Raw genomic sequence first — 27,547 nt, 5'->3', positions numbered from 1 at the left:
ACAGAGAAAAGGCACTCACAGGAAGTAAAACCAAAGGAAAAACTGTCTTGACAAATGTGGAGCTCTTAGTCACAGAATAAATGGGACGTTAACTTTTTCAACCATAGATAACTTAGTCCCTCATTGCTGGGATGGACCTGTCCCAGGAAGTCATGTCTGATGTTGGGGAGAATTTTTAATCATTGATGGTTGTTTTAAGGTGTCACTGTCATTAGGATCCAGCCGCATTTGAGCAACAAGGGAGCAGTCAGGAAATGGTTCTCAGGCAGTGTATTCATCTGGGGCTTTATGAAGCCACCTGGAGTTTCAGATGAATCAATTTGTAGAGCGCATAATTAGATGCTTGTGGAGGTTTTAGAGTGACCTTAGCAAGACGGTAAGCATAAAAAGAGCAATTAGGAAAAGTAATATTTTATAAACATCATGGACATAAGGCATTAATCTAAGAAATTGTGAAGAATGATGGAATATTCATTAACTAAAGGTTCAGTAATTTTCAAAGTGATAGAGCAGATCTAAGGAACTAAAACCTTACATTAATTTTGGCAAAACAGAAGCGGCAGTACAGTTTCATTTTTTAACGAGATTGATTACGAAGTACAAAAATAGAGTCATTGTAGGCAACTCTTTTTTTAACGTGTTCACTTGAGCTAGTACAGATATGACTGGGGAAAGGTTGAAGCAGGTATGAGAACACCTGGTTGTAATAACCCAATAGGTAATGTTTATAGGCTTGTGGGTATAATCAATAGTAGCATTTGGGATGAAAGAGAAATTAGTTATAGGCAAGACCCAGGGGTCTCTGACACTGTGAACATACCAGAGTTTTTTGGTGACAGGTCTAACAGAGAGGTTTCTTCTTTTTATAGTAGACTGAGAAATGTGGATAAGAATATCGTTTCTCTAAGAGAAAGAGGAGGGGGGAAACAAACAAATAAGGTAGAAGCAACAGTGAAAAAATGGTATACAGGCCTGGTGGGCTCATCCTGGGAAAGCTGTCTCTTTCGGCTTTCATCTGCTTCAATTCCTGGAATTTTTATTTTTAGGTCATCAGTTGGTATGTATAGGTCTGTTCAGGATTTGGTGTTTTGTTTTGTTTTTTAGATGTGACATGTGAATCTAGGAGTCTATTTCTTGGAATTTTCTGGCACAAGGATTGGTTAAATTGTACTTGTTGGGAGTCTTGCCAATGAGACCGAATGGAGTCTTTTTGGAGATGTCTTTTCTAATAGACGAAATCTACAGGTTGTAAGGTTCGTGATGTTTAATATTTTCATTCCCCAAGAGCACACTGTGAAAAGGTTGCTCAACTAAAGTGTTGTTATTTTTAATAGAAGCAATTAGGCCCTTACCACAGTGAAGTATATTGTCTTTTGTCAACTGTGGATCAAAGAAACAGAGGCTATGAGTATTGGGTGTCCTGTTACAAGACCAGATTCCTATTGAGCTTATGCAAATACATACCTTGTCATGACAAATAAGAATATTTAACAAGAGTTTTAGAACTCTTTTTCTCTGGGAGAAAAAGATAAATGTTTTAACCTTTGTTGTAAAGACAATGTACCAAATTGTGGTAAGTTACAGATAACTGAAAGGAGAGGGGAAAGGGGGGGTCCTTTAAACCTGGAAAACAAAACATCAAGAAATCAGTTTTTATTAGAGTTTTAGGAATTTTATATACTTTCTACAACATTTATAATATCTATTTATACAAATACAACTTAAAGAAGGTTTTGTATTTCTTTTTATTTGACATTGTTTCCCATGTAATTGGGCATATCAAATAATCCTAATTAATGTAATATTTTTCTTTTTATAAGGAGAGGGAACAGATCTTTTGAAAAATTCCAGACCCTCTAGAAATTGTCAGTTACTTTTAGGTCAAAAAGACTTTATTTAGAATGCGATTTGGGGAAGTTTGTCAGAAAGATTTTGAACATTTGACCAAATAGGATCATAAGATTATTGTAAAGCAATATATATTTTTTAATTTCTTAATGTTTTATTTATTTTTGAGACAGAGAGAAACAGAGCATGAGCAGGGGAGAGGCAGAGAGAGAGGGAGACACAGAATCCAAAGCAGGCTCCAGGCCCTGAGCTGTCATGTCAGCACAGAACCCAGTGCAGGGCTCAAACTTACAAACTGTGAGATCATGACCTGAGCCAAAGTCGGATGCTTAACTGACTGAGCCACCCGGGCACCCCTATTGTAAAGCAATCTTTAAGTATTTTTTTGACCAAAGTGACAATGAAAGATTTCAAAGGCAAATACAAAGGATTGCATAGTTGGAAGCAAAACTTGACTCTCTTAATACCAGAAAACTTGGTTTACTTGAATAATCAAAGATCTGGTGAAGACAAAACATAGAATCTTTGTTTTGTAGATATATTATACGAAAGGTAAAGAAAGGTCTTTGTTCATAATTTTTTATTAAGGGCAGTTATTATTCCCATAATTTAAGGAAATGTTATCCTTTTCACCGAGAGAAAAATTGAATTCTAATGTAGCAGTGTATTTTTGATATTAACATTTTCCCTTTTTAAAATTTAAATAAATCCACTCAAATCTTAGCTTGACTATAAAATTTCCTTTTGAATATTCCTCTCTATAAGCCTTCTACAACTTTTTAGATGTATTTAGGTTTTGTCTTATTGTTTTCCTTTTTTATTTTGAAACAATCATTTTACTTTAGGACACAGTTACTTTCTTTTTTAAAATCTTTTTGGCAGTTTCAACTTTGTTAGTTTAAGTGGTTTTTTGTTTGTTTTTGTTTTGTTTTGAGAGAGTGATCTAGAGTGTGTGTGATGGGAGAGAGGGACAGAGGGAGAGAAAGAGAAAGAGAGAGTCCTGATCTTAATCCTAATCTTCCATGCTGAGGTGGAGCCTGAGGTGGGGCTTGATCCCATGACCTGAGCTGAAATTAAGAGTCAGACTTTCAACCGACTGAGCCGCCCAGGCGCCCCTCAAGTGGTTTTTTTTTTTTTTTTTTTAATTTCCAAAACTTATAAAGTTTATCTAGAAAAGAAATGATATAAGGCAGTTGTTAACAGAATAATTGCAGAGTTAGTCTTAGAGGATGGTGTAATTCCTTATGCATTGCGTTAAATGAATATAAATTCCTTCTATACAGTATCATGAAAGTAAACCATACACTTCTAGGGAAATTACAGTGTGAGAGTTATTTGTCAGCAGACTCATCCTGCCTTTGCTCTGCTAGAATGGGAATCATAAAACAGGCAAGGACAATAGGAGCCCCATATCATTGCTGAGGGGGGTTGTTCTGAATTAGGCAGAAGAAAGATTAGAAAGGTAGGACAACTCCCTAAACTGATGGCAGAGCTGTATTTATAAGGAAACCACCACCAGAATTGCCAGCCTTGCAAGTAGTTGTAAGAAATGGGGGAAGTTCATTAATTTTTTTTTTTAATGTTTTTATTTATTTTTGAGACAGAGAGAGACTGAGCATGAGCAGGAGAGGGGCAGAGAGGGAGACAGAATCTGAAGCAGGCCCCAGGCTCCAAGCTGTAAGCACATAGCCCGACACGGGGCTCAAACTCTCAGACTGTGAGATCATGACCTGAGCTGAAGTGGGACGCTTAACCCACTGAGCCACCCAGGCACCCTGGGGAAAATTCTTTTTTCAACGTTTATTTATTTTTGGGACAGAGAGAGACAGAGCATGAACGGGGGAGGGGCAGAGAGAGAGGGAGACACAGAATCGGAAACAGGCTCCAGGTTCTGAGCCATCAGCCCAGAGCCCGACGCGGGGCTCGAACCGCGAGATCGTGACCTGACTGAAGTCGGACGCTTAACCGACTGCGCCACCCAGCCGCCCCTGGGGAAAATTCTTTTAAACAGATTGCTGCCTGGCTGAAAATTTGAAAAGACTAGGCAACAAAGTATAAACCCATCAAAGAGTGATTACAGCTTGGTCTTGAGGAGTTACCACTATGTCTATAGGATAGAAAGGGTGGTTGTTTTGATATTGGCCTTTTCAGCTGGCCACATAGACCTTCTGTTGCTCAATTTACCGGGATTTTTTTTTTTTTAATTTTTTTTTTCAACGTTTATTTATTTTTGGGACAGAGAGAGACAGAGCATGAACGGGGGAGGGGCAGAGAGAGAGGGAGACACAGAATCGGAAACAGGCTCCAGGCTCTGAGCCATCAGCCCAGAGCCCGACGCGGGGCTCGAACTCACGGACCGCGAGATCGCGACCTGGCTGAAGTCCGACACTTAACCGACTGCGCCACCCAGGCGCCCCAACAATTTACCGGGATATTAAGAACAGTGGCTTTTAAACATGTTGGATCATTTCACAGTAGGAAATATAGTGTATATTAGGTCCCAGTACATACACTTATAACACATGAAAGTGACTAAAATAAGAGTTTAATAAATGGACACATATTTTCTATTTTCAGTCTACCCCATGCATGCATTTTTTCATTTTTGAAATTATTCTTTCTCATAATATTTTAAAATTTAAATTAAAAAGCCAAAAGCAGATCAACTCATGTTTAGCATTTGATGTTTATCTTATTTGGAAAGATGATTTAGAAAGCCAATGAATATCCATTATTTAGTTTAACTTAATATAAACTTTGATCTTATTTATAATTATTTAAATTACTTGTCTTTAGTCATTATACATGGATTAGCTATTACACAGCTAATCATCATTTTAAGTTATTTGTTTTTTTCCGCTGTTGACAAATTGTGCATCATAGAGATAAATGAGCTTATTTGATTAGTAAATCCAGGTAAAAAAAAGTTGTTTATCTCATTATATTTAACACCGATAATTCTGAAGACAGGATTAAACCAACAAACTTGAATTAGCTTTTGTTTATCAAAGGTTATTTTAGATTATATGAACTTGAAAAAAAATTGCATTAGTTTTTTTTATACTTCTGAGAAATGTAAGAATACTTAATTTATAAGCACTCGACTTTTCTCAAGCCAATTAAATAGAGCTCTTTTACAAACTAATTCTGGCAATACCAACCAGAGGTAGAACAATATCACATATCTCTAACATATACATATAAGCAAACAGAGGCAAAGACCTTATGCTTCTTATTTTTTTGTTTTGTTTTGAATTTTAGCCATGTCTCAAGTATGAAACTCAAAAAGAATAGTTGGATCCAAATTATGGTTTTGGCAGATGGACAAAAAACGTTAGGGTTATTGGCATAGATGGCCCAAGTCTTTTACTAAAGACTTTTGTATTATTTGTATGTTATAAGGATCCTTATAGAACTGTTTTTGAAGCCATTTGTGTCTTTTAGAAGCTTCTGTACATCAATCAAGGAGCACATTCTATTGTCTCTCAGAAGTTTGGATTCCTCTCTTCTAAGGGTCCCTTTAAGGTGAATTTATCTAAGTTAAAGTTTCCCCAGCATGGCTTTCACTTACAAGCATATGAATACGTTGGTAGAGATCAGAATAACTAGGATTATAAATCTGAATGACCAAATTGTTATTATTTATTTTTTTAGCCAACTCTAGAGGGTCTTCAAGGGTATAAGGCAATTCTTTAGTAATAGCTCACAATTTAGCTGTAATCCAAGGGTGGTAAGAAACAGAGGGAGTTCCTGACCCCCCTTCATTAGGTTTTATCTCAAAGGGTGCTTGAATGACTGGATGATTCAGGGGCGGGCTTCAAGCTTGTTGTTATAGGCGAGAAGCTCAGCTAAATTGGGGTATATGGGTGGGGGGTGGGGGAAAGAAGGCAGAGAAGTAGTAGTGACAGAGGTTGGTTCAGGAGCTCCAGAGAGCTTTTCTAGTTTGGATAGCCTCTGAGAAAGGTCAAAGTTGTCTTTGGAGAGCCAGGATTCATTCCTCATAAAGGAAGAGAGTTTTGAATCATTTGATTGGCTACTTGGAGGCCTCCAAATACCAACTGAAATATGCTTCTCATTTATTTTGCTTGATTTTATACCCCCTTTCCAGTTGTACACGCAAATAAATTAATTTTAGAATTTCAAAGGATCCCCAAAGTGACCACTGTGATTTTATTTTATTTTATTTTATTTTAAGTTTATATATTTTATTTTATTTTAAGTTTATATATTTATTTTGAGAGACAGCAGGAGCAGGGGAGGGGCAGAAAGAGAGTGAGAAAGAGAATCTGAAGCAGGCTCTGTGCTGTCAGAGCAGAGCCCAAGGAGCCTCTCACTCAGGAACCCAACTGTGAGATCATGATCTGAGATCACGTCCAGAGTAGGACGCCTAACTCACTGAGCCACCCAGGCACCCTGTGAGCGTTGTAATTTTAAATGTAGAGTACTCACCAGATAACTCTGGATAGGAGAGCGTTGATACCTTGTAGAAGCCTTACCAAACAGAATCCTCACAGGAAAGTGTTAATCCCCTATAAGTACTGGCCAGCATCAGACAGGGATGTGTGACTCCCCTCTGAGAAATTCTACGCAACACAATTGGGTCAGAGAAGTGTTAGTCCTCTGTATGAGCCAGCACCAAAAAGACACCCAAAGAAAGGCTAGAACCTCAACCAAGGGAGATTCAGAGCTGGCGGGGGGATGGGGGGGGACTCACCACAGGCACTCGGGCTGTGGGGAGACAACAGAGCACAGAGGGTTGAAGCAGGTACCTTGCTGGTCCAACATCAGCAGCACAGGAGGTGAGACGCTATTACCTCAGATCCCACTTCTTCAGACACCAGAAATGCCAACCAAGAAAAGAGGCTGAGCTACAATAAAAACAAAAGCATTTATATGGGGTTCAGAATTACAATTCAGGGGAACACAGATTTGGGAAGCAACCCAAATAGTGCCTCCCTCACCCCCCCCCACCTCTGCCAAAGATTTAAAAGACAAAAAAGAATGCCTGCATATATTGTTTAGAAAAATTTTTGATTGACAAAATAAAAAAATTTTTTTTTGATTGGTGTTGGTGGCATAAAACCAATCTTGGCTGAATATACCTAGTCACTAAGGCTATCACCAAGCAAAGTCTCTTCCGTAGGAAGTTGCAGGTGTTCAGGCTAAGTCTTTGGAATATTTGCACTTTGGCCCAGTTCAAAAATTCAGAGTTTTACCAGATGAAAAAATGCCTATGGCCCATCTCCTTAATGACCTTCTGGCTTAATTTAAAAACCCCTTGACATAACTGACCCCATTTCATTTCATCGTTCACATGATTCATGTGATCTTCTGTGAATATCCAAACTTACACACACACACACACACGCGCGCGCGCGCGCTTTCAAATACTCGATTAGCACATATATTCAATAGGAGTATATTGTTTTAACTGAGATACTCCAAAGTCATAGCATTTATAAAGACTTGGGGCAGGAGTTTTAATTTAGAAGTTAGAAGTGTTCCCCCAGGACACTCTCTTGCAGGCTCACCATAGCTATTGACGCTATTAGCAATTGCCTTACCAAAGGTCCCAGGGAAATGTCAATTAAGGAGTGAGAAGTGGGTGAGAAGAGAGTTCAGAGAAAGGAGGCGGAAACTGATGACCTATCCGGTGTCAGATATGACTCTAAGAATTTTCAGGGTACTGTTTTATTTAATTTTCCCAACCACCTGGGGAGATGATTATTATTCTTTCCCATTTTGCAGATGAGAAAACTGAGATGTAGAAAGGTCAAGTGACTTGTCCGAAGTAAAACAGCTAGAAAGTTTTGGAGGCAAGATTCAAACTTAAGTCTGGCTGATTTCAAAGTCCCAAGCCCAATGACTTCCACCCTACTGGAAAGACAAAGGCGAGCAGGTACCCAGGAGGGTGGAGAGTGGCTGAACTGCCAGTTGTTTTAAATGCTCTAGGAAGGGGTGGGAGGTGAAATCTGAAACAAACAAACAAACAAAACCCCACAAAAAGTGAACAATTACAACCTCAAAACCAAACCCAATAGCAGAAACCACAGACGACAACCCTTCTCTGTCTCAGCACCTCTTCAGACATGTGGGCTCTTTACCAGGACACATTTTAAATGTTCACAGGGGTCAGGTCTAAGACAAACACACAGAGATGGTGACATTTTGTTGGAAAAGCAGACCTTCTACTTTTATGCCTTAGTCCATCCCCAGAATCCTCACTTTTGTGGCTAAGTGGAAGTCAGTTGTAATCACTTGAGCATACAACTAAGTTTTCTGTAAATCAAAATTCCTGAGAAAACAAAACAAAACAAAACAAAACAAAACAAAACAAAACTAGATATGTTCTTCGGTTCTGGTAGTGTTATTGTCACAATCAGTTTGGGCTGCTTTAACAGAATACCATAGACTGAATGACTTAAACAATACACATTTCTCACAGTTCGAGAGGCTGGCAGCCCAAGATCAAGGTATCACCAATTTGGTTCTTGGTGAGGGCTCTCTTCCTGGCTTATAGACAGCCGACTTCTTGCCATCACAAGACACGCAGACAGAGCACTCTGGACTCTTCCTCTCATTCTGTTTCAAGTTTTTATTTATTTAAGTAATCTCTACATCCAACGTAGGACTTGAACTCACAACCCCGACATCAAGGGTCACAGACTCCTCCAACTGAGTCAGTCAGGCGCCCCTCTTCCTCTTCCTATAAGGACACTGATCCCAGCATGGGGGCTCCACCCTCGTGACCTCACCTAATGACCTTGCAGGTCCCCACCTCCTAATACCATCACAATGGAGGTTAGAGTTTCCACATTTGCACTGTGGGGGGGGGGGGGGGGGCACAAACATTCAGTTCATAATACTAACAATAACAAATAAGTCCATACACTCAGAGTTCAGCAGCTGGCCAAGTACATGCACATAAATCACTTCATTTGCACCTCATGATTGTTACAGGTGAGTTACCTAGTCTCCCTGTTTTACAGATGAGGAAGCTGAGTTGAGAAAGATTCAGTGATTTCCCCAAGGTCACACACCTAGTAAGTGGCAGCAGTGGAGTGCAAATTCAGGGCTTCTCATTTCAAATCCCGTGTTCTTTCAGCTGCAGCAGGAACCAGGCCATTCCGCCCCTGGTATGAACAACAGTGGTAACAAAGCAGAAACAAGAACTGATGTTTATTTCGAGCCAGTCTCTTTGAAAACATTATCTCCTAGGGTAGGTATTATTACTTTCTCTATTTTACATCCCTGAAAATACATACCTTACAATTGTCAGGTTTAAGCCACTTTTCCAGATCACACAGCTACTATGTGGCAGAACAAGTATTTGAACTGGGTCTGGCTGAATCTAGAGATTATGTTCTTAAAGCTTCTGCTCTTTGAAATGCTCTCTGGAAAAACTCTTTCCCATTTTGCAGATGAGAAATGCTCTTTGGAAAATGCTCTTTGGTACGTAAGATGAAAATCTTCTGTCAGACATACTTATTGAGATCTTAGTAGAAATGGATTTCTTGCCCTTTTAGAAGCACTAGCATCCTACAATGTGCCCTATTGAAAGCCCTATTTTCTAGGCACTGCAGATGGAGGACAGATGTTTCTTTATGCTCTGAAAGGTCCACTCTATGTAGCTGACCATAATGAGATTGTATCTTGTTCTGCATGTTTCCGAAAAATGGCATTGGACAGATTATTCCAAATGAAAGCCCAATCAAAGGAGTTACTGCATAGATTTGAGGAAAATGACAGGATGTTATTCAGTGCTGTGGGTGGGAACTTTTCATGTCAGAGGTCATTCTGAACCACACACACATTTTGAGATGTGTTCTACCCTCAGATTCAGCCTGAAGTCCGAGCACTACACATATGTCTGGTTGAGATTGATGTGTGTGTGTGTGTGTGGCGGGGGGGGGGGGGGGGGGGGACGGCGGGGGGGCGGGGTAGGGTCACAGGTTTGGGGACTGCTGCTGGACTTGATTTCAGTATGATACAGAATTACAGGTAGAATGAAGTCCCTAAGGCCGTGGAGAGGGAGTGGAAACTTGGACTTAGGTATGACTATTCAGATAAAGATACTCTCTGTCAGTTACGTTGTTGCCTGGGTATGTTTTAAAGGCCTATTTGGGAAGAATAGTTAGACCCCTAAGATAATATTTCACAGGCTTGTTGTATTATGGGACCATGATTGCAGCCCACAAGAAGGTTTTTAGGGCCAATACACCAATGCGCTTGCATTTTGGCCAAGCTGATTTCCAGGTGAGAAAGTCCGTTGGATTCTATGGAGAATCATAGCAGACTGAAATTGGCCTTACGATCACCTAGCTCGATGTCTTTCATTTTATTGAGGAGGAAACCAAAGTGGACCTGGAGAGGGTTAGTTACATTCTGGAATCTAACTTAACACAGCTGAGAGAGCATTCCCCAAAGTCCTGATGGACAAAAGTTCAAGGTAGTGTTTGCAGATTTGGTTGTGTTTTTGCATAGCATCTAAGAGCACAAACTCTGAAGCCAGATGTGCTGAAGCCGATTCCTTTGCTTACTAGCTCTGTGTGCTTTGGTAAGACATCTAATTTCCTTGAGCCTTAGTTTTCCCATCTGTAGAATGGGCACAAGATGTCCATGCTTTAATTTCACCATACCTATTATACCTTCAGGTAATGTACCCACAGTTCTACTCCCTCCTGCTATTTCTTTGCCCTCAAGCCTTGAATGATTCCTCTTCATTTTCATGGTCTGTCCACAAAGGTTCCCCCTTGTAGTTTCTGGCACATACACTTGCTGTTAGGCATTCTGGCTGACCCAGTGGCCCCATGACATAGTCTGCCAATGTCTGGTTTTCTGCCTTTTACTCATTCTCCCTCTGCAACATGCCGGGCACTCTGCTGGTTGAAAGGGCATAAAATGAGCAAGATGTGGTTTTGGTTCAGTTTAGTGAGGAGGAAATCTATAAATAAGCTTCACTACATAGTTATTAAGAATAAAAGCACATAGGGGCGCCTGGGTGGCGCAGTCGGTTAAGCGGCCGACTTCAGCCAGGTCACGATCTCGCGGTCCGTGAGTTCGAGCCCCGCGTCTGGCTCTGGGCTGATGGCTCAGAGCCTGGAGCCTGTTTCTGATTCTGTGTCTCCCTCTCTCTCTGCCCCTCCCCCGTTCATGCTCTGATTCTCTCTGTCCCAAAAATAAATAAAAACGTTGAAAAAAAAAATTAAAAAAAAAAAAAAAAAGAATAAAAGCACCCAACTCCAACTTTGGAGAAGGAAGGTGGTCAGGGAAGGTGTTGGAGACAAAATGATACTTCATCTTAGTCTTAAAGCATGAATGGAGGTTTGGCCAATACACACATAGATGATAGGTAGAAAGATGATACATAATAGTCCATATTTCTATGGAAGGAAGGAACTTCCGATTGAAAGAACAGCATGGACAAAGACATGGAAGTTTAGAAAGGCCTGGCAAAGAGGACTGCCATGCAGTTCCATATGGTGGGCTTGCTGGAATGCATGTGGGAAGTCCAGCACTGCCCAGAGGATTTGGATGCTGGCCAAAAAGCCACAAAAAAACATTGGGGTCAGGTCACATCACTGCTTTGTTAAGTCCCAAAGGGCCCCAAAGGGCAAGAACATTAACATTTGCACTGAGTCACATGCAAATGACAGTGTTTGCTGTACTGAGGCTGGGGGCACCTTCCATGCTGCGTGAGAGTGAAAAGTCAACACGGTTACATTTCTGTGACTGCCATTCTGGCCATGTGGCATTGGATTTCATTTTTTCAAGATTCTTCTATTTAGTTACAAGAGATAGGCCTTTTCCTTTAAATCACACTTCCTGGCTATGGGAGGGCAGGTAAGGGTGTGACTGTGGTACGAAGGAGACTGCCCTGCTCTCGGCAGCACCCTGAGTGGTGATGGGTAAGTCTTGTTACCAATGGACAACCCTGCATGCCATCCTTTGCACTGTGACTTGGCTACCTGATTGCCTCCAGGGAGATGAAGGTGCTGCCCAAGGGCCTGGCCTGTTTTTTCAGCCATCTCTTGGCTGTCCCTCCCCTTCATATGAGGCCAGAAAAAAGAGGGAGGAAATAAAGGGCCCCAGTGCTCCTGGTGGGCCTGATTCTCCTTTTTCTGGTCCAGCATACTTTTCTCATTTGGAAGAGAACATCGCCTTCACATGGCAGCCAGTTGGATGGGAAGATACTTATGGAAAATCTCAAAGCTGGGAGCTGAGACTTCCAGTGGATATGGATGCTGTCCACACCAGTTTTACAATCTAGTCAGGTACACGGACATTAAACAAATAGTAGTTACCAAAGTGACGGATACTTCAAAGCAGAGTGCCAGTTGCCATGAGAACGCACGACAGGGGAACCTGAACGGGGACCTGGTCAGGGAGGTACTACAGTGGGGAAGTGACCGTTTACCCCAAGAACTGGATGATCAGGAGTTAACTAGGCAAGGGGAGAAAGGAAGAAACTTCTAGGCAAAGAGAAATACATATGCAAGACTGAGGTGGGAAAGGGCAAGTTTTAAAAGATTTTCTACCACATTTGGAGGAAAAGTCATTAGAGCTAACCAGTAGTGAGCACCACCAGGGTCAGACAAGATGCTAAGCATTTTATACAACCTCATGGAATCCTCCTAAAACCATATTGTCACGAGGGTGGGGCCCTGTTTGTCTCATCCCCGTCATCTCACTGTATCCTCAATACCTAAGGCAGCAGCTGGTTAGAAGCAAACACTTAATATCTGTAGGATAGAGTGTAAATTTTATAGAAGAGGAAACTGAGGCTCAGAGAGATAAGGCTACTCAAGTGTTACTGGTAGAGATGAGACTCCAATCCCACCTGAAAGGCGGAGCTGAGTGCCTTCCCAGCGGCTGGCACACAGTCTGGCTCTGTGTAGGGCAAAGATCTTGCTTTCTCTTCTTCTAGACACAAGAGAGCCCGAGTGTAGGGTTGGGCACCAGGACACAGAGGAGGTGCACAGCACACAGCTCCAGGGCAGCTCACCATGTGTCAGGTGAGCCTGAAGGGCACACAGTCTGCCATGGCAGCTGGCACCCAGTTGGATTTGTACCCTAAGTTCAGGGAGAAGCGGACATGTCTCAGTCCACCTAAGACTGGGGTGTGTCTCTCTCCCACTGGAAGCCTGTTTGCCGCTCAGACACTTAGACCCAGAGCCCCAAGCAACAGAAACCTGAGAACTGAAAACTTGGAGGCATCCATCAGCCCCAAGTCAAACTCTGGGCTCAATGTCAGCGGTGATGGATCAGCTTCAGATTGCAAGCTTTGGTGTTAAAGCCCAAGAGGGTCACGAACCTCATGGGTCACCTTTTTACCTGCACAACCTCAGGACATTTCTCATTATTGGGATCTGTAACCTGAGCACGATGAAGGCCCTCTTGGGAATGTCCCATCTGCCCTGACCTAGATAGTTCCTCTTCATCATACACCCAGCTCTCCTGATGTGGAGGCATGGCAGAACAGCCCTGGAAAATAATCCCATCCTCCTCCACTTGCTATTATGCTTTAGGTTCTTTGGTGAGAAAAAGTCATAAAACTGAGTCGTTTCAAAAGCTCAAAAATAAATGTATGATGTGCTCAAACTCTTAAGAAAATGACTTAACATCAGCCCACTCACTGAGCATTTTATGTAGATGAGAATATTAGAATTGCAGGCGCCCTAGAGAACACCTCAGTTCACCCTCCCATTAGGCTCAGTTAGGCCAGGCCCTTGAGCATGCTGACATATGCAGATCATGCTGGAAATGACATGGCAAGGGTAGATGCTGAATTCCAGAAGTCACAAGGACCCCATACTCTTTCCCCTGAGGAGCTGGCCTCTAGCATCCTGAGCACCACTAAATTCCCTGAGTCACGGCTCCCATTGCAAGAGATGCATGTTAATTTCCTGCAGGCCTTCTAGTCACGGGCTTAGCCAGGGCCTTTGCTGCTTATCCAAGGCAGGACCCAAGCCATCTGGCTCATTTCCAGCCTTGCAAAAAAATTCTCTATGGGCACTCTTTTCTAAGCTGGAGGAATTAGACTCACCACCAGAAGAAAAAGGGAAGAGGGCCAATTTCTTTCATCTTCTAGAAGAATAGAAAAACAACAAATGCGATTGCACAAAGTTATTTGGTAAGTCATGTTCCCTTCCTCAGCAGAGCTCCGTGGTGGATGGGGCACAGGCAGCATCCAAGAGCTGCAGTCCCACTGTGTGTATGGAGACAGCTGATCTGGGTGACTCACAGTGGGCCTGACGTGCCACTTGCCTTAAAAGGCAGGCATTTTGAAGAAGCAAATGCCAAGGAAATCTGTGCTTCAAGGAGTGGGTTCTTCCCTTGGGTTCAGGCTTTTTCCATGCTTAGCAGCGCATTCCGCCAAAAGGCAAAGCCAGGGAGGGACACACCATCAGCTAGGGTGAGGAACACAGCTTTTTATCTGGATCATGGCACGAATTCAGTAAGGGCAGCAGAACCCGCTCCTCCAAATGTCTAAATCAGCAGAATGAATTTAGAACGAATTTAGCCTGAACTGTGATTTGTAGTCTTTTTGCAAGTCTCAAATGCCTGCCAGCATTTCCCTATCATAAATCAGGACTCTCAGGGAGCTAAACTGCAGTTCTGTAGTAAAACCCAAACTCGCTTCGAGCCTCATCTGTACCTCAAAACGAAAACCAAAATGTTAACAACTCTTTTTTTTCTTTTTTTTTTTTTTTAACAAGATGAGGGTCTTTATCCAACATCTCCCACAGGATTCAAAATTCAGAATGGTACCATAGTTTAGGTTAGGACATTTAAATAAAAACTGCATTTTCAAAAAAACCCATCAAGTTTAAAAATACATTAGCCCTTTGGATGAAATTTTGTATTTACACCAAAGGGTGTTTAAAACTGTGTTTGTGCATATGTGTGTGTCTGTGTGCAGATTATCTTTTTCCCAGAATATTCAGAGTCTGCACATCATAAAGGGCAGAAAACCGTATGAGATGCCGAACTCCTCAGCTGTCCTCGCAACCCCATCACTTACTTGCCATAGGACCTTCACAGTGTGCACGATACAAGAAGTGGAGATTTAGTGCCACAGAGTCCCCAGTTCAAAACCTGGCTCTGCCACCAACCATACAGCCTCATATATGACATAATAAGTTGTTTGACTTGCCTGGACCGATTTCTTTTTCTATAAATGGAGATGATGCCTGCTTTAACATGTTTTAAGCCTTAAAGTTTACGAAGCCTCTGGCAGATACTCAATAATGGTAACGCTTGAGGATGTCTCTTTCAGAGCCTCGTTTTCTTATGAGTGAAATGGGAACAGGAGCCTAAAGTGCTTTGTGTCCAGTAATGCACCCTGCACAGGAGGGACTGTTCTTGAGACGTAAGATGCAGCTGAAATGAATGCGGCTCGTTAGGGAATGCACAGCACTGGGGTTAGGGAGGAGGCCTGCATGCTAATCTTGGCACTTCCACTCTTGGGTTAAATATAGATTAGCTGTGCTTCTGAGAGCCAGCCGGCGCGAGTGCAGAGAGTATTCAACAGGGGGACATGCAGATAGGTGCCAGCTCCCTCTGACGGTGGGTCTGTGATCTTGAAAAAGTCAGTTAGGCTTTCCTCTACAGAAAAGTCTACATGGTTCCTTCCAATTGGAAAGTTCTAAAATTCTAGGATTGCATTCGCGAATGAGGGAGCAAATAAAATGGACAGGAAGTGACTCACTGGCTCAGGAGAGGACAAACTAGGACAGATATGGAGCAGGAGGAGGTACTGGGCTAAAAGCAATGGGAAGAGACCAGTGAGCTCTGAAAACCGGAGTCCTCTGTGAGTCTTCAAACTCCAAGGTGGGGGAGAGAGGAGGAAGGGCTGAGGTTAAGTGTTCTTTACCTCCACCTCTGTAGAAATAGGCTTTGCAGACCTGTGAGTTGAATAGGATTCCTCTTCTGAACAGTCATGAGACCTTGGCAAATGTTACACTTTTCAAGTTGGTTTTCTCATCTGTAAAATAGGAATAGCACACCAAAAGGTTGTTGGCTGGATTGAGCCGGTGCACATGAACAAGCTCGTAGAGCACCTGGCGTGTGGCAGGTGTTCAGTAACATTACTGTTGTATTCCATTATGCTATTCCCCCTTCGGTGATGGGCACCAAGCTGAAGGATCAGGGACAAATGATTAGATTTTTATCTTTTCTCAATTTGAAATCATGAATGAGGCTCCTGATGGATCATTCTGCCCAGGTATCACAAGCCCGGTAAATTTTCCTCAAGCCTCTTCAAGCAGACTGAATCAATTCTCCCTTCACTTGGCTACTTCTTCAGCCTTTCCCTTTTCACAGATCAATTGCCGGATACTGGCTCTATTATGACAAGGGTTACGGAACTGTTCTCTTCCCTCCATAATGATCTAGGTAGTTTCTCTGGGAAGCACTACTGAGACACTAAGACAAGGATGGGAATCCCAGTCCAGTTCAGGCAAAGACTAGAAGGAGGCTCCCCTCACAGGGGTGGCATTCGGTCTTCCTGGGGTTTAAATATTTGCCTGGGGCACTAATTTACATGGACCGTCAAATGTCATTGAAATAATTAGAATTAGGGGACCAGTCAACTCAGGTTTCCATTTGTAATTCTTTAGGTTCACCAGCCTAAGGGATGCAAATTGGTCCTACTGCCATTCAGTATATTGAAGAAGTCTCTTATTTGGAATTTGAAATTGTGACAAGAAACCCCATTCTAGGAAGGAAGCATCTTGATAAGTGAAAGGGATTTATTTTGGTGAGTACAAGCTAAAACGTCATCCTTAGTATGACTTAATACTCTCAAAGATGGGATTTAGTAACGGGTGAGGATATGGAACTTGGGAGGACGTAATTAGGAAAATGCTAAATAGCACAAGCAGAGAGGGGTGGGGAGGGAGAGGACGGGGGCCAGGAGAGGGGATATTTCTGTACTTCCAAGGGAACAAAGAGGTGAGCCCCAGTGGCTGGCTGGTCTGCTCCTGAGTCCCAGGAGAAAAGACTCAGAGCAGCAATGCTCTGAGCAGAGAGCTCTCATTTGCCCGATAGCTCCTGCCCCCAGCTGTCTCTAGCTCATTCTTGGGAGTTTTGTTTTGGGAGAAAGGAATAATTAGAGAGTTGAACCAAAAGTTCGTGATTTTTACTAAGAGGAGACCAAGTCCCCTATCTCTACCAAATGCATATTAAATAAATACTCAAAGCATATTTTTAAAGGGGGTGCCAAATTCTTACCTGCCCAGGGCACCCACATTTCTGGTCCTGGTGCCGGGTGCTACATGAGGCTTTCTGAGCACATCTCATTTGAAATGGAGTCACTGAGCTTCAATGGGGGCCATGGAATTCTCAAGATCTTGGGGGCTGCATTTGATCAAGGCAAGGCAAGGCAAGGAGAAATGGAGTAACAGGGGAGGAAGTAGATGCTGGTCAACTTCTATTTGAAGTTATTTGATTTATTCTCATCTCAGCGGCAGAGGGAGGCAGAGAGTAAAAAATGGTGTGGGTCAAGCCCTACACAAACAATAGGCATGTGTAAAAAGGCATACAAAATTTAAGGTATTTATTATGAGAAAGAATTTGAAAAGCTTCTGAGTAGCACACAGGCAGTTCTCTAGAATCATTGGTATTTAGGAGGGAAGACTCATAATTCTAGTCTAGAGGATGATGAGACCACACAGGATGAAAAGAGGTTTGTTATTTAAAAAAGACTACGTATTTTTTAAAAATGGCTTTTTTTTCTGATCCTCCTTTGGCTTACAGATCTGTTTTCTTCTGTAAACATGGGGCTTGAATTCAAGGTGCAACGCTGTGCCTTTGGAGAAACCGCTTTTCTCTAGACCTCAGAGAGGAGAGGGACTGAGCCTGCAGCTCTCAGGGGAAGGGGAGAGAGCCCACAAAGGCATGGGTGGGCACAGCCTCTCCTGTGCCATCAGGCCTTCACTGCATTCTGGAAAAACCACTCTGTAGTGTGGAAGGGAATGCCGGAGAATGTGAAGCCACACTTAAGCATGCTTGGGGGGCCTGGTCAGTGCCCAGTAGGCTGTCAGCACAGGACCCCAGAGTCCAAAGGCTCCTAGCAGTCCCTGAATGCCTGCTGACGCCTTACATCACACACTGGCTTCCTCTCCTCCGTGTCTCTCTCATTCCTCAAGTGCTTCCAGGTGGGTGAATGCCTCCCTTGAAGTACTTCATTTCCAGGGAAAAATGTGGCCATCTGGTTTCAGCAGTCATTTTCCTTCATAATCTGGTTCAGTATATGTCGAGTTCTGTCTTCCAGCAGAGGAAAGACTTTTATCAGGCATCTAATGTGTTCCTGAAAGTGTGTGCGTAGGGTGGGTGGGCCGGGGGCGGCAGGTAGGAGTTTGAGAGAAAGAGAGACAGAAAGTCTTGTATCCAAAAGGTCAAACTATCATGTGCTTATTTTACCCAAGAATTCCATTTTTCCTCTTTTACTAAACCTCAAAATTTCACCTCGCAGTTCTCTACTTTTTATTTTTCTGGTCCACTGTTCAGCGTTAGTGCTAAACTAACAGTAAATGGAGAGAAATGAGAGCTGAGAGGGGAAGACCTGGATTGCTTTGTGGGCATGGGTCCCCAAGGATAAGCACCATTGGAAAGAGGGACCTATTTAGGATTGTGACAGATTTCACCCCTCCCTGCCTCCTGCCCCAACATGTTATATTCTAGAATCAATCCGGCTCTTTTCAGGGGCTTGTTATTTTGTGAGCGTTGTAGCATATTTTGAAAACTCCTACTCTTGTTAGGAGATTCACACGTAAATCTAAAATCCATCGTCTGGTGAACAATATAACAGTACAGCTGCACAGGGACAAATTAGTACAGTGAACTTCTTCCAACATTTAATCTGTTTTTATTTGCCATTTGTTATAAAAACGGAATCTTTATTTTACACAAAAGCTACTTTAAAACAGGAAAGTTTACCAAAAACCACCGAATCTCAGGCAAAGGGATTCACCACCAAAATGCAGATTTCCTACATGGTAAACCTGAGGGCCAAAAACATTCAACTCACAACATGATCTTATATTTTCTAATAATTCATTACCAGAAGCAAAACCCGAGCACGTATGTGTTTGAGAAAATACGTGACAAAGATAAAATAATAAATGCTAGCTTTCACCGTGAAGCTAACCTAAGCAAATGTTTCCACCCGAGATTGGCCTGTTATTTCACTCAGAGTGAAACATTTGAAGGTTTAAAAATATTTCAAACATAAATATTTAGGCTTATACACAACACATATGCACAAACATATCCATTCTAATTCTATGCCCCTTTGTATTTTTTTAAATTGCACCATCTCTGTCAGAGATAATATATAACATGCAGGAGACATTCATAATTGTTTTTCTCAGCAGTGGGGTATTCTACAAGTCAAATGCAAAGCTGAAATATGAATGAAGGTCAACTGGAAGCCATCTCAACTCAGTATGTTAACTCATATATTCTGCATTAATGCTTTAGTGTTGATGAAATTGTTCATATATATATATATATATATATATATATATATATATATATAAAGTTGAAGAGAACGTAGTCCATTACCAAAGGTACTGAGGAGATAGTTCCCAGTGGATGTAGAAGTGATGAATCAGGAACAAGACGAAACCAATGAAATAGGACCGCAGGTTTTCACTGCTTTCACATTCGACTGAACGTAAGATATAATTATATCCAGGGCATTTCCAACAGTCATTAGTTTATCCCATTTCATGTATATAATGTCTTCATAATTCAAGTGAGGATACAAAATAGCTCCTCCCCCTCCCACCGGCCTTGTTTCCAGAAAGAAATAAACACAGATTTTGATGCAATATACAGTTCTGGGAAACCAAGTGGACTTACAGTTATATTCTCATGCTTTTGGTAGGCATGAGAGATCATTGATTGAATCAGCTCTAAATACTGCAGGGATGGGTAAAGTGGGGCTTCTATATTAGGCATCATTATAGGCCTTGGCTTCCCCCCAAATAAATACACGCTCAAGTATGACTCCAAGTTCTCTAGCACAAATATATTGTTATGTACAAGTGCTGACCAAATTTAAGGAGGTGAGTGAGTGGAGAAGGACAACAACACACCTATGCAGTTAGGACAATACGAAGAGAAAATGTAAAGATGGAAGGAGGGTTTTATTGGAAATACAAGGAAATAAAGCTATAAATCCACAGAATAACTGTTTGATTATTTTAATGGTGTCTGAACCCGTCAGTATGCAATATTTTAAACATACAAAATTTACATCATGAAACACATGAAGAACAGAAGCAAATATTGTCACTCTCAAACAATAAAATTACGCAGATAACTCACTGCAGCTTACCATAGCACAGTGGTAAGCTTACCACACAAACTGGAGCTACGCCACAGTGCTGAGAGCCTATGGATCTCTACTTACCCTGTTTAACACAAACATTGGTTAAGGGACAGTGAAATACGGTGACATCCCGGGAGAAAAATTAAGACTGAGGATGAAGAATGAAAACACACATCTATGTGCCACACAGACATATCCTTATGTAGGTTAGGGAAAGAACACTATACCTCACCAGGAGTGCTCAAAACTGCTCTGGTGTGTGTGTCCCTATGTGTGCACAAGCTTAGCTATGCGCGTCTGGGTAGGTCTGTAAATAAAACGAACCTATGCCATTGCTAGCATAAGCCATCAACTTTGTTCTGAATAACATCCACATTGACTTTTTGGAACATGCACTGTGCATTCTTGGAAGTCAAATGCCAACTAAAGTCTCATAATGGGACAAACTGCATTTTCCTCATTGAAAAGCCTCTGAAATGAATTTGAACACTTGCAAAATGAACACCTGTTCCAACAGTGCAGTAAAGGTGACATCAAACACCACGTCCTCATGTGTCAAGTGGTGGCCTCACAGTTCATTCCATCAGTGCTGTGTGAATTGAAAAGCTACCTCAACACTGGTATGTAGGATTAAACAGAAATCTAAAAACTATGGCATGAAACAACAAAGCGTGCACCAGTAACTGTACCCCAGTGTTTGGAAAGCAGCTTACAGTATTTATCATTGACCCTGATAGTAATGTGCTTCCAGAAATTGAAAGAAGCGATGAGGAAGATTTAGTCAATGACTTTTGCAGGAGAAGTTATATGTAGTTTGTGAGAATGATAGCCAATCTGAAATTTGCTTCGAAAACTCTTCTTTATGGAGGAGGGTGGGATTTTTCATATTATGGCTAATTATATGGCCCAAACCATTTAGATACCTCTGGGTGTATCATATTCACAGCCAAAACTTAAGATCAATCCTATCCAACTTTGGAATTAGTACGCCTGACAATTTTAGTGTGAAACATTAAAATGGCCATTAACTTACGTTAAAAAAAAGAAAACAAAAAACCCTAGATACAGTCAGAATCTGTTTTCTAAAGTCCTAGATGAAAGAAAGTTTCGTCAGTTAGGCCTGGGTCCCTGAGAACTTGAATGTTCTGACTAAAGGCAAGTTTTGGTAGGAATTAACATTTTTACACCGCTCTGTCTCGTTCAGAATAAAAATAACCTTTTAGGCAGCTTCTGGAGTTAATAGATTTATATAATATTATTCAAATTACATTTGATGCAGACAATTCTTTTTTCTGAGCTGCAGTTCAGGGGTGTGTGGCGGGTGAGGGGGGCTGCCGATTTTGCTACAATTTCAAGACTCATCTTCATCTTCCTGGAACAGGCAAAGCAAGACACAACACACCATACATCACAGTTCCATGTTTACAGTACTCTTTATCCATAGTGTTTTCCAGTTTTGTCTGGGTGCAGTTAGTAGGTTACTTCATCATTAACACCCCAAATGAGACAGGCATCATCATGCCTAGACCCGCTGGAGAAAAACACAGTAAAACTGTACATTTTCCCAAAAATGAGTCACTTGATTTTATTCATTTTACAATATGCATGATAATAAAAGGCTAAACACAAAGCTCTTTGTAAAAAAAAGAGCAAAATGTATTCCAGGAAAGTTAGACAAAGGCATGAGATGAATTTCAGTTAAATGGATCTACTTCTTTGTGAGCTCTGAGAGTTCTTCTTAAATACTGAACAGAGGCCGAGTGTTTTACATTATAATCGTGTCTAGAGATCATGCAGCTGGAGAAGAAAAGTATTTAGCTTTAAGTCTTAATTTCTCCAAGTGTTTTGAAGTCGGTTTTAAGGAGTCAAATCTGTACCTCTCCCCTCCATCACAGTTTTTGAAGTAATTAAGAATTGTACCCGTACAATAGCACAGCAACTAGGGAAGAGAGAGGTAGATGATGTGGCCATCCTCTTATAAGGAAACCCCCCAAATATTTTAGGGCATGAAACACAAGGCTTTTGTTATCCAAAAGTAATGAGTTGCAGAGTACAAAAACATTCTGGAGCAGAATGCACACAAGTAGGAGACGCGTAAGTAGCCCAAACCAAGCACATTAATAGTAAATTCTTAAAGAAATGCATGTGTTCTCTGTACCTTACAAAAATTATTCTCACAGGTTTTGAATCCAAGATTATACAATAGAAAATATTTATATGCTTTACATTTAATATAAAAATTATTAGCAAATAAAAAAGGCTTTGATGATACACAAGAAGAGATTTTAGAGAATACATGAATTTTTAGGAGGCCCTGAGGAGGACATGCCCTAAGCACCCTGTCCTTTTCTGTGCAAGGGCCAAAGGCAAGCACTTTCTCAGGGTTCACCACAGTTTTGTTTTTGTTTTTTTTTAGGGCTCACCATTGTTGAGAGAAAACAAGATGGAGTAAGACTCGAGCAAGCTGGGACAGGAAGTAAAAATCAAGCCAAGAAGGAATTCTGCCAAGCACAATGCACACCCTGCCTAAAAACATTTAAGAATAAATCAAAGAGTGTGGAGTGTACACCAAGGACATTTATATTGATGAATTTATGGGCGAGGTGATAAATACCAAAACAGGAAGTCAGTTAAAACAAGTGTGCAAATAAGTAAGTAAGTAATGGGGAATTGGGGAGGGAGATGAAAGAATGCCTAAGCTTCAAGGTAAAAACTGCAAGGGAGAGACTCAGGAATTTCATGTCCCCCATGCCACCCTCCAAGTGTACTTCTCACATCTTAATAAGTTAAAAGTCAATGATTCACAAAACTTTTAGTTCAGTGTTAACACTTTTTACCTGTTTAATGTAGGGCTAGACACTGAGTTGCTTTAAAGACATCTGGTTATAGTTAATCATAATTATTACCCATTTTTCATCGTTATAACTTAGGAAATTTTAGCTCTCGTTTAAAGCCCTGGGGCAAACATTTAAAAGGTATTTCCCCTTTTGGTCAACATTTATCTAAGCACGTCTGCAAGCGTTCTGTTACAGGGAGAGGAAGAGTGTTGAGCAAATTCTCCTCGACAATCAGACAGCTCCGTTTTAGGGACTGACACCCTTCTAGTTCAGGAGGGAGTGTTTCCAGGTAATTACCAATGAGCTCCAGATGAGTAAGGTTCGACAGCTCACCCACGTGAGGGGACAAACTCATCAGGCTATTTTTCCCCAAAAGTAAACACTGCAGCTTTTTGCACTGAAACAGCCCATCTGGTAGCATCTCAATCTGGAAAGGGAAAAAAAGAAGCCAGTGAAACTGGTTTTCCATGGCCTATGATAATGCATTTATTTATTTATACCCCTGCCTTTCCCCAAAAACACTTCTAGACATTTACAGGGATACATAGAACAATGACGATACATTCGAAGTAGATGGAAAAGATAAAGGAAAAGTAAGAACATCCTGACATGAAGTCAGCACTGAGACCTACCATGAACTTCCAAACCCTTGCTGTGCATATGGGTGGGCAAAAGACTTGATTCTAAGCATTCTAACCAGCAGTCTCAAATAAAATCTAATTAGTCACATACTCATTGTCCCTAAGGAAAAAAAAAAAAAAAACAACCAACAACAGTATTTCAGGAAAATCATAATTATTCTTGAGGCGGAGTTACTGTGTAATGTAATGAGCAACATCCTCAAAAACATCGTGAGTACAGACACAAGGCTCTTTCTCAGGGTTTCAGACTACAGACTGAAAACTTTATTCTGTTAAAAGAAAAAAGTCAACAGAAGCAGAAACAGGAAGATATGATCATATATCATTTCATGCACATTTCTTTCCCCTCTATATACACACTCGTGAATATTTACCCTTCTTCCTGCTCTCTGGCAGTTTCAATTAAATCATGCAACACAAAAAAGTAATTTAAAATATGATAAACAGCCCGAAATTAGGTCAACTCCTACAGCTGTTCAAAGGAGCTGCCCCCCCTCGTGGTGGGTAGGTTGCACGTGAATTTCTAAGGGAGCCCCATTGCATACATGAAAGATAGTTTATCGGAAAAGACATCCAGAGAAGAGCTGAGAGTAAGCATTCTCAATTCTTGGCATGCCACAGAGATGTGAGTTTGCACCAGGCAGCGCTGGACAGCACACGCTGCAATCTACAATACTCCACATATTTATGTACCTGTGGATGGGGCATCTTTTCAACTATGAGGTAATGCAGGCTCCTTGGATCAGGAAATGGCTTTGTTAGACAAGGGATGAAAGGGGCACTCAGGAGCTCAGTCTGCTCCTGTATTGGGCTAACACAGCCCCACCGAGCCAGCCCTCTGCTGGAATTTCCAGGACCATCCAAAACTATCTCCTTAGAAGGATACATACTCTCTACACAAACTAAAAAATGGTCAAACTGCATTCAAAACTGCTCATTATATTGGAAATTACCCTCTCTTCCATTCCCCACACATACACTCAATGCTGGATATCCTAGAAAACAGATCGAATGATCACCATTGCTAAGAATGGCATTCAATATAACTCATCATTGTATGTCAAAATACTAGGTATAAGCAAAGGAAAGATATCTTCCCTCCTATTTCACTCCCCTTTCAAGAATGCAGATGTAAACCCCCACATCCGTGGATTTCAATGTAGACATGTAGCAGAGGGATAAATGACAGGGGAAATGTAGCCCCTTTCTAATGCAACCTCTTCTGGTCATATACCTACAGCTCAGAAGTAGGGTCAGTGATGGATAAGTAGAGGAAACAATCTGTCTTCTGCAATGTGCTCAGAGTTGAGAGTGTCCATTGGTGTCTAAACAATGACTTAGGCAAACTAGTTGAATAGAGGGTAGGCTTGGCTCATTTGTATTCAGTAAATGCATGCAGAGATCCTCCTTTTGTGCCAGGCTCTCAGTTAGGTCTTGGGGTTAAAGTGCTGAGAAGACAGATGAGTCTTTAAGGACCTTGGTCTAATGCAGGGTTTTTCAACCTACAACGTTGACAATTTGGGTGGGATAATTCCTTTTGTGGGGGGTGCCCTGTGTATTATACACTGTTTAGCAGCATCCTGAGCCTCTGCCTACTAGATGCCAGGACTATGCCCCTCCTCAGCCATGATAATAAAAAATGTCTTCAGACAAAAGTCTCTTGCGGGGCAAAGTGCCCCCATTTGAGTAGCACTGGACTAATAGGTAGGAAATACTAGACAATTTTGTGAATAATTAGTCTCGGCTGGGAAGGAGTGTCCTGCTCAGGGCTGTATCAGGGACTCCCCCATCTCCCTTCTTCAGTCAGCTTCCAGATCCCCAGCAAGTACCTTGTTTTGTTGGATTCCTTCCCACTGAATAAATACCCTGAAGCCATTGCCATCACTGCCCTGCCTGGCTACCAGCACACTACCATGTTCTCACCAAATCTTCTTTCAAATTTCTGAATCTGTGGGGCACCTGGGTGGCTCGGTTAAGCATCGGACTCTCGAGACTGGCTCAGGTCATGATCTTGCTGTCACGATCTCACAGTTGTGAGATCGAGCCTTGCGGCTGGCTCTGGGTTGAGCATGGAGCCTGCTTGGGATTTACTCTCTGTCCCTCCCCCGCTCACCCTCTCTCTCAAAAGAAACACACATTCAAATCTCTAAATTTGTCATTTTTAGTGATGGGAGTGAGCTACTGGGCCAGGCCCTCATCAGAGGCCTCTCAGCTGTGCTGCTGTCATGAAAGTGAGTCAAGAACTGTGGTTAGTGGTGCTGCTTCCTGAGTGCCAAGTGTCCACCTCAGGGACTTTCTCTCAGAGTCAGCGTCCAACTGAGGCACAAGACCCTTATTCACCTGCCTGACTTGAATTATGTTAAAGGAGGCTGGGGAGCTGTGTTAGAGACTCAAGACTTTCTTTCAACTAAGCAATTTTATACTGAAAAAAAAATCTACTTACAAACCTTTAAAAACAGTTTGCCCTGAAACTTACAAAAACACCAAAAATATTTTTCCTGGGCCAATTCATTTTATAAAAAATGTTAGATAGCCTTTCTTTATACTGAATTCATATAACATGCTCTTTACTAGACAATATACACAAGCCAAAAACGAAAAAATTACCCTAATGGACTACTGATTTCTTTTATAAGATCTTAAGAAATGTTTTCAGGGTATCAGGGAGATGATAAACTTCATAAACAGAATGTTTTTATAGAACTATAATACACACACATGCACACACACACACACAGCTATGAAATCAACTGAAAAAAAACAGAAATGTATAGCTACATCCTAGAATTCTCCAGCAACAAAGTATCTTTAACAAAATGTAGTAGAGCCCCCAGAACATCCAGGGAAGGAAGGGCCTCCTCCTGTGTCTATTGTGGACACCGACAATGAGTACTCCCCTGTTTCCAGAGGCTGAGACCTTATTTCAGAATCCATCTCAATGTCAGATTCCACCCCCCCCCCACCCCCCGTTTTTTTCCCTGGCCATTGACACATCATCTCAGAACATGCTAACCAAATCCATAAAACCCAATTGTTTCAGGAAACAGAAATGAAATATTTCCATTTCTAAGGAGTGATGTCAAAAACGAGTACTACCGCATAAACGATTTTCTGAAGGAATTTCTACTGCCAGCCAGAAGTCTTTGCACTAAGAAAAGACATGCATTAAATTCACAAGTGTCGAAATTGGAAGACCTGGGTGTAAATTGGAGTGGTTTTTAAGATTTGAGGGGCGCCTGGGTGGCTCAGTCGGTTGAGCATCCGACTTGAGCTCAGGTCATGATCTCACAGTCCGTGAGTTCGAGCCCTACGTCGGACTCTGTGCTGACAGCTCGGAGCCTGAAGCCTGCTTCAGATTCTGTGTCTCCCTCTCTCTGACCCTCCCCAACTTGTGCTCTGTCTCAAAAATAAATAAAAACATTTAAAAAAAAAAAAAAAAAAAAAAAGATTTGAGTGAAACTATGAAGTCCTCCTTTTCCTTGCTTCTCCATCACCTTCGGTACCATCATAATGCAATCACACTTTGGCATTGGGTTAGAGGTAGACGCTGCCTCCCCTTCTCCCATCCCCCGTGCCCACACAGCACTGCTTCCCACGTAACAGCATTTGGTCTGACGCACCTGTGATGCGCCAGAGCGGGCGCTGGAACACCTGCCTTCCACCCTAGGTCCATGACTAGGAGCTTCAGACTTCAGGAACATCATCCTAAGCGTCAGTTTCAGTTTTGGTAAAATGAGGGTAATAACTAGAGCAGAGGTTGGAGAAGTTTCTCTCTACATGAGCAGGCCAGTAAATATTTTAGGCTTTGTGTTAAAAGGCAAAACTGAAAATATTATGTAGATACTTTTACAACAAGACAGAAAAAATTTCATACATTTTTC

The 27,547-nt window shown here is 41.7% G+C and overlaps 1 protein-coding gene and 1 long non-coding RNA gene across 2 annotated transcripts in view; one reads left to right on the top strand and one right to left on the bottom strand.

Annotated features, from left to right (window-relative positions):
- The first annotated feature begins 911 nt into the window (after positions 1-911).
- Positions 912-22,665, top strand: LOC123598200. The gene is made up of 7 exons (XR_006712442.1): positions 912-1,253; positions 5,293-5,373; positions 7,597-7,747; positions 8,954-9,067; positions 16,470-16,609; positions 17,608-18,008; positions 22,605-22,665. It is a non-coding gene; the product is annotated as an uncharacterized LOC123598200 (long non-coding RNA).
- The window catches only part of LRRC8B (leucine rich repeat containing 8 VRAC subunit B), a 25,767-nt gene continuing 18,264 nt past the window's right edge, over positions 20,045-27,547 (bottom strand). Inside the window, exon 6 of the mRNA XM_045478191.1 lies at positions 20,045-23,452. Within this exon, the coding sequence (XP_045334147.1) occupies positions 23,180-23,452 (273 nt within the window). The 3' untranslated portion in view covers positions 20,045-23,179. The remainder of the gene's footprint in view (positions 23,453-27,547) is intronic.

Source organism: Leopardus geoffroyi, chromosome C1 (genome assembly GCF_018350155.1).
Source record: "Leopardus geoffroyi isolate Oge1 chromosome C1, O.geoffroyi_Oge1_pat1.0, whole genome shotgun sequence".
Lineage (NCBI taxonomy): Eukaryota > Metazoa > Chordata > Mammalia > Carnivora > Felidae > Leopardus > Leopardus geoffroyi.
Note: the sequence above shows the minus strand (reverse complement) of the source record. Positions and strands in the feature narration are given on the sequence as shown.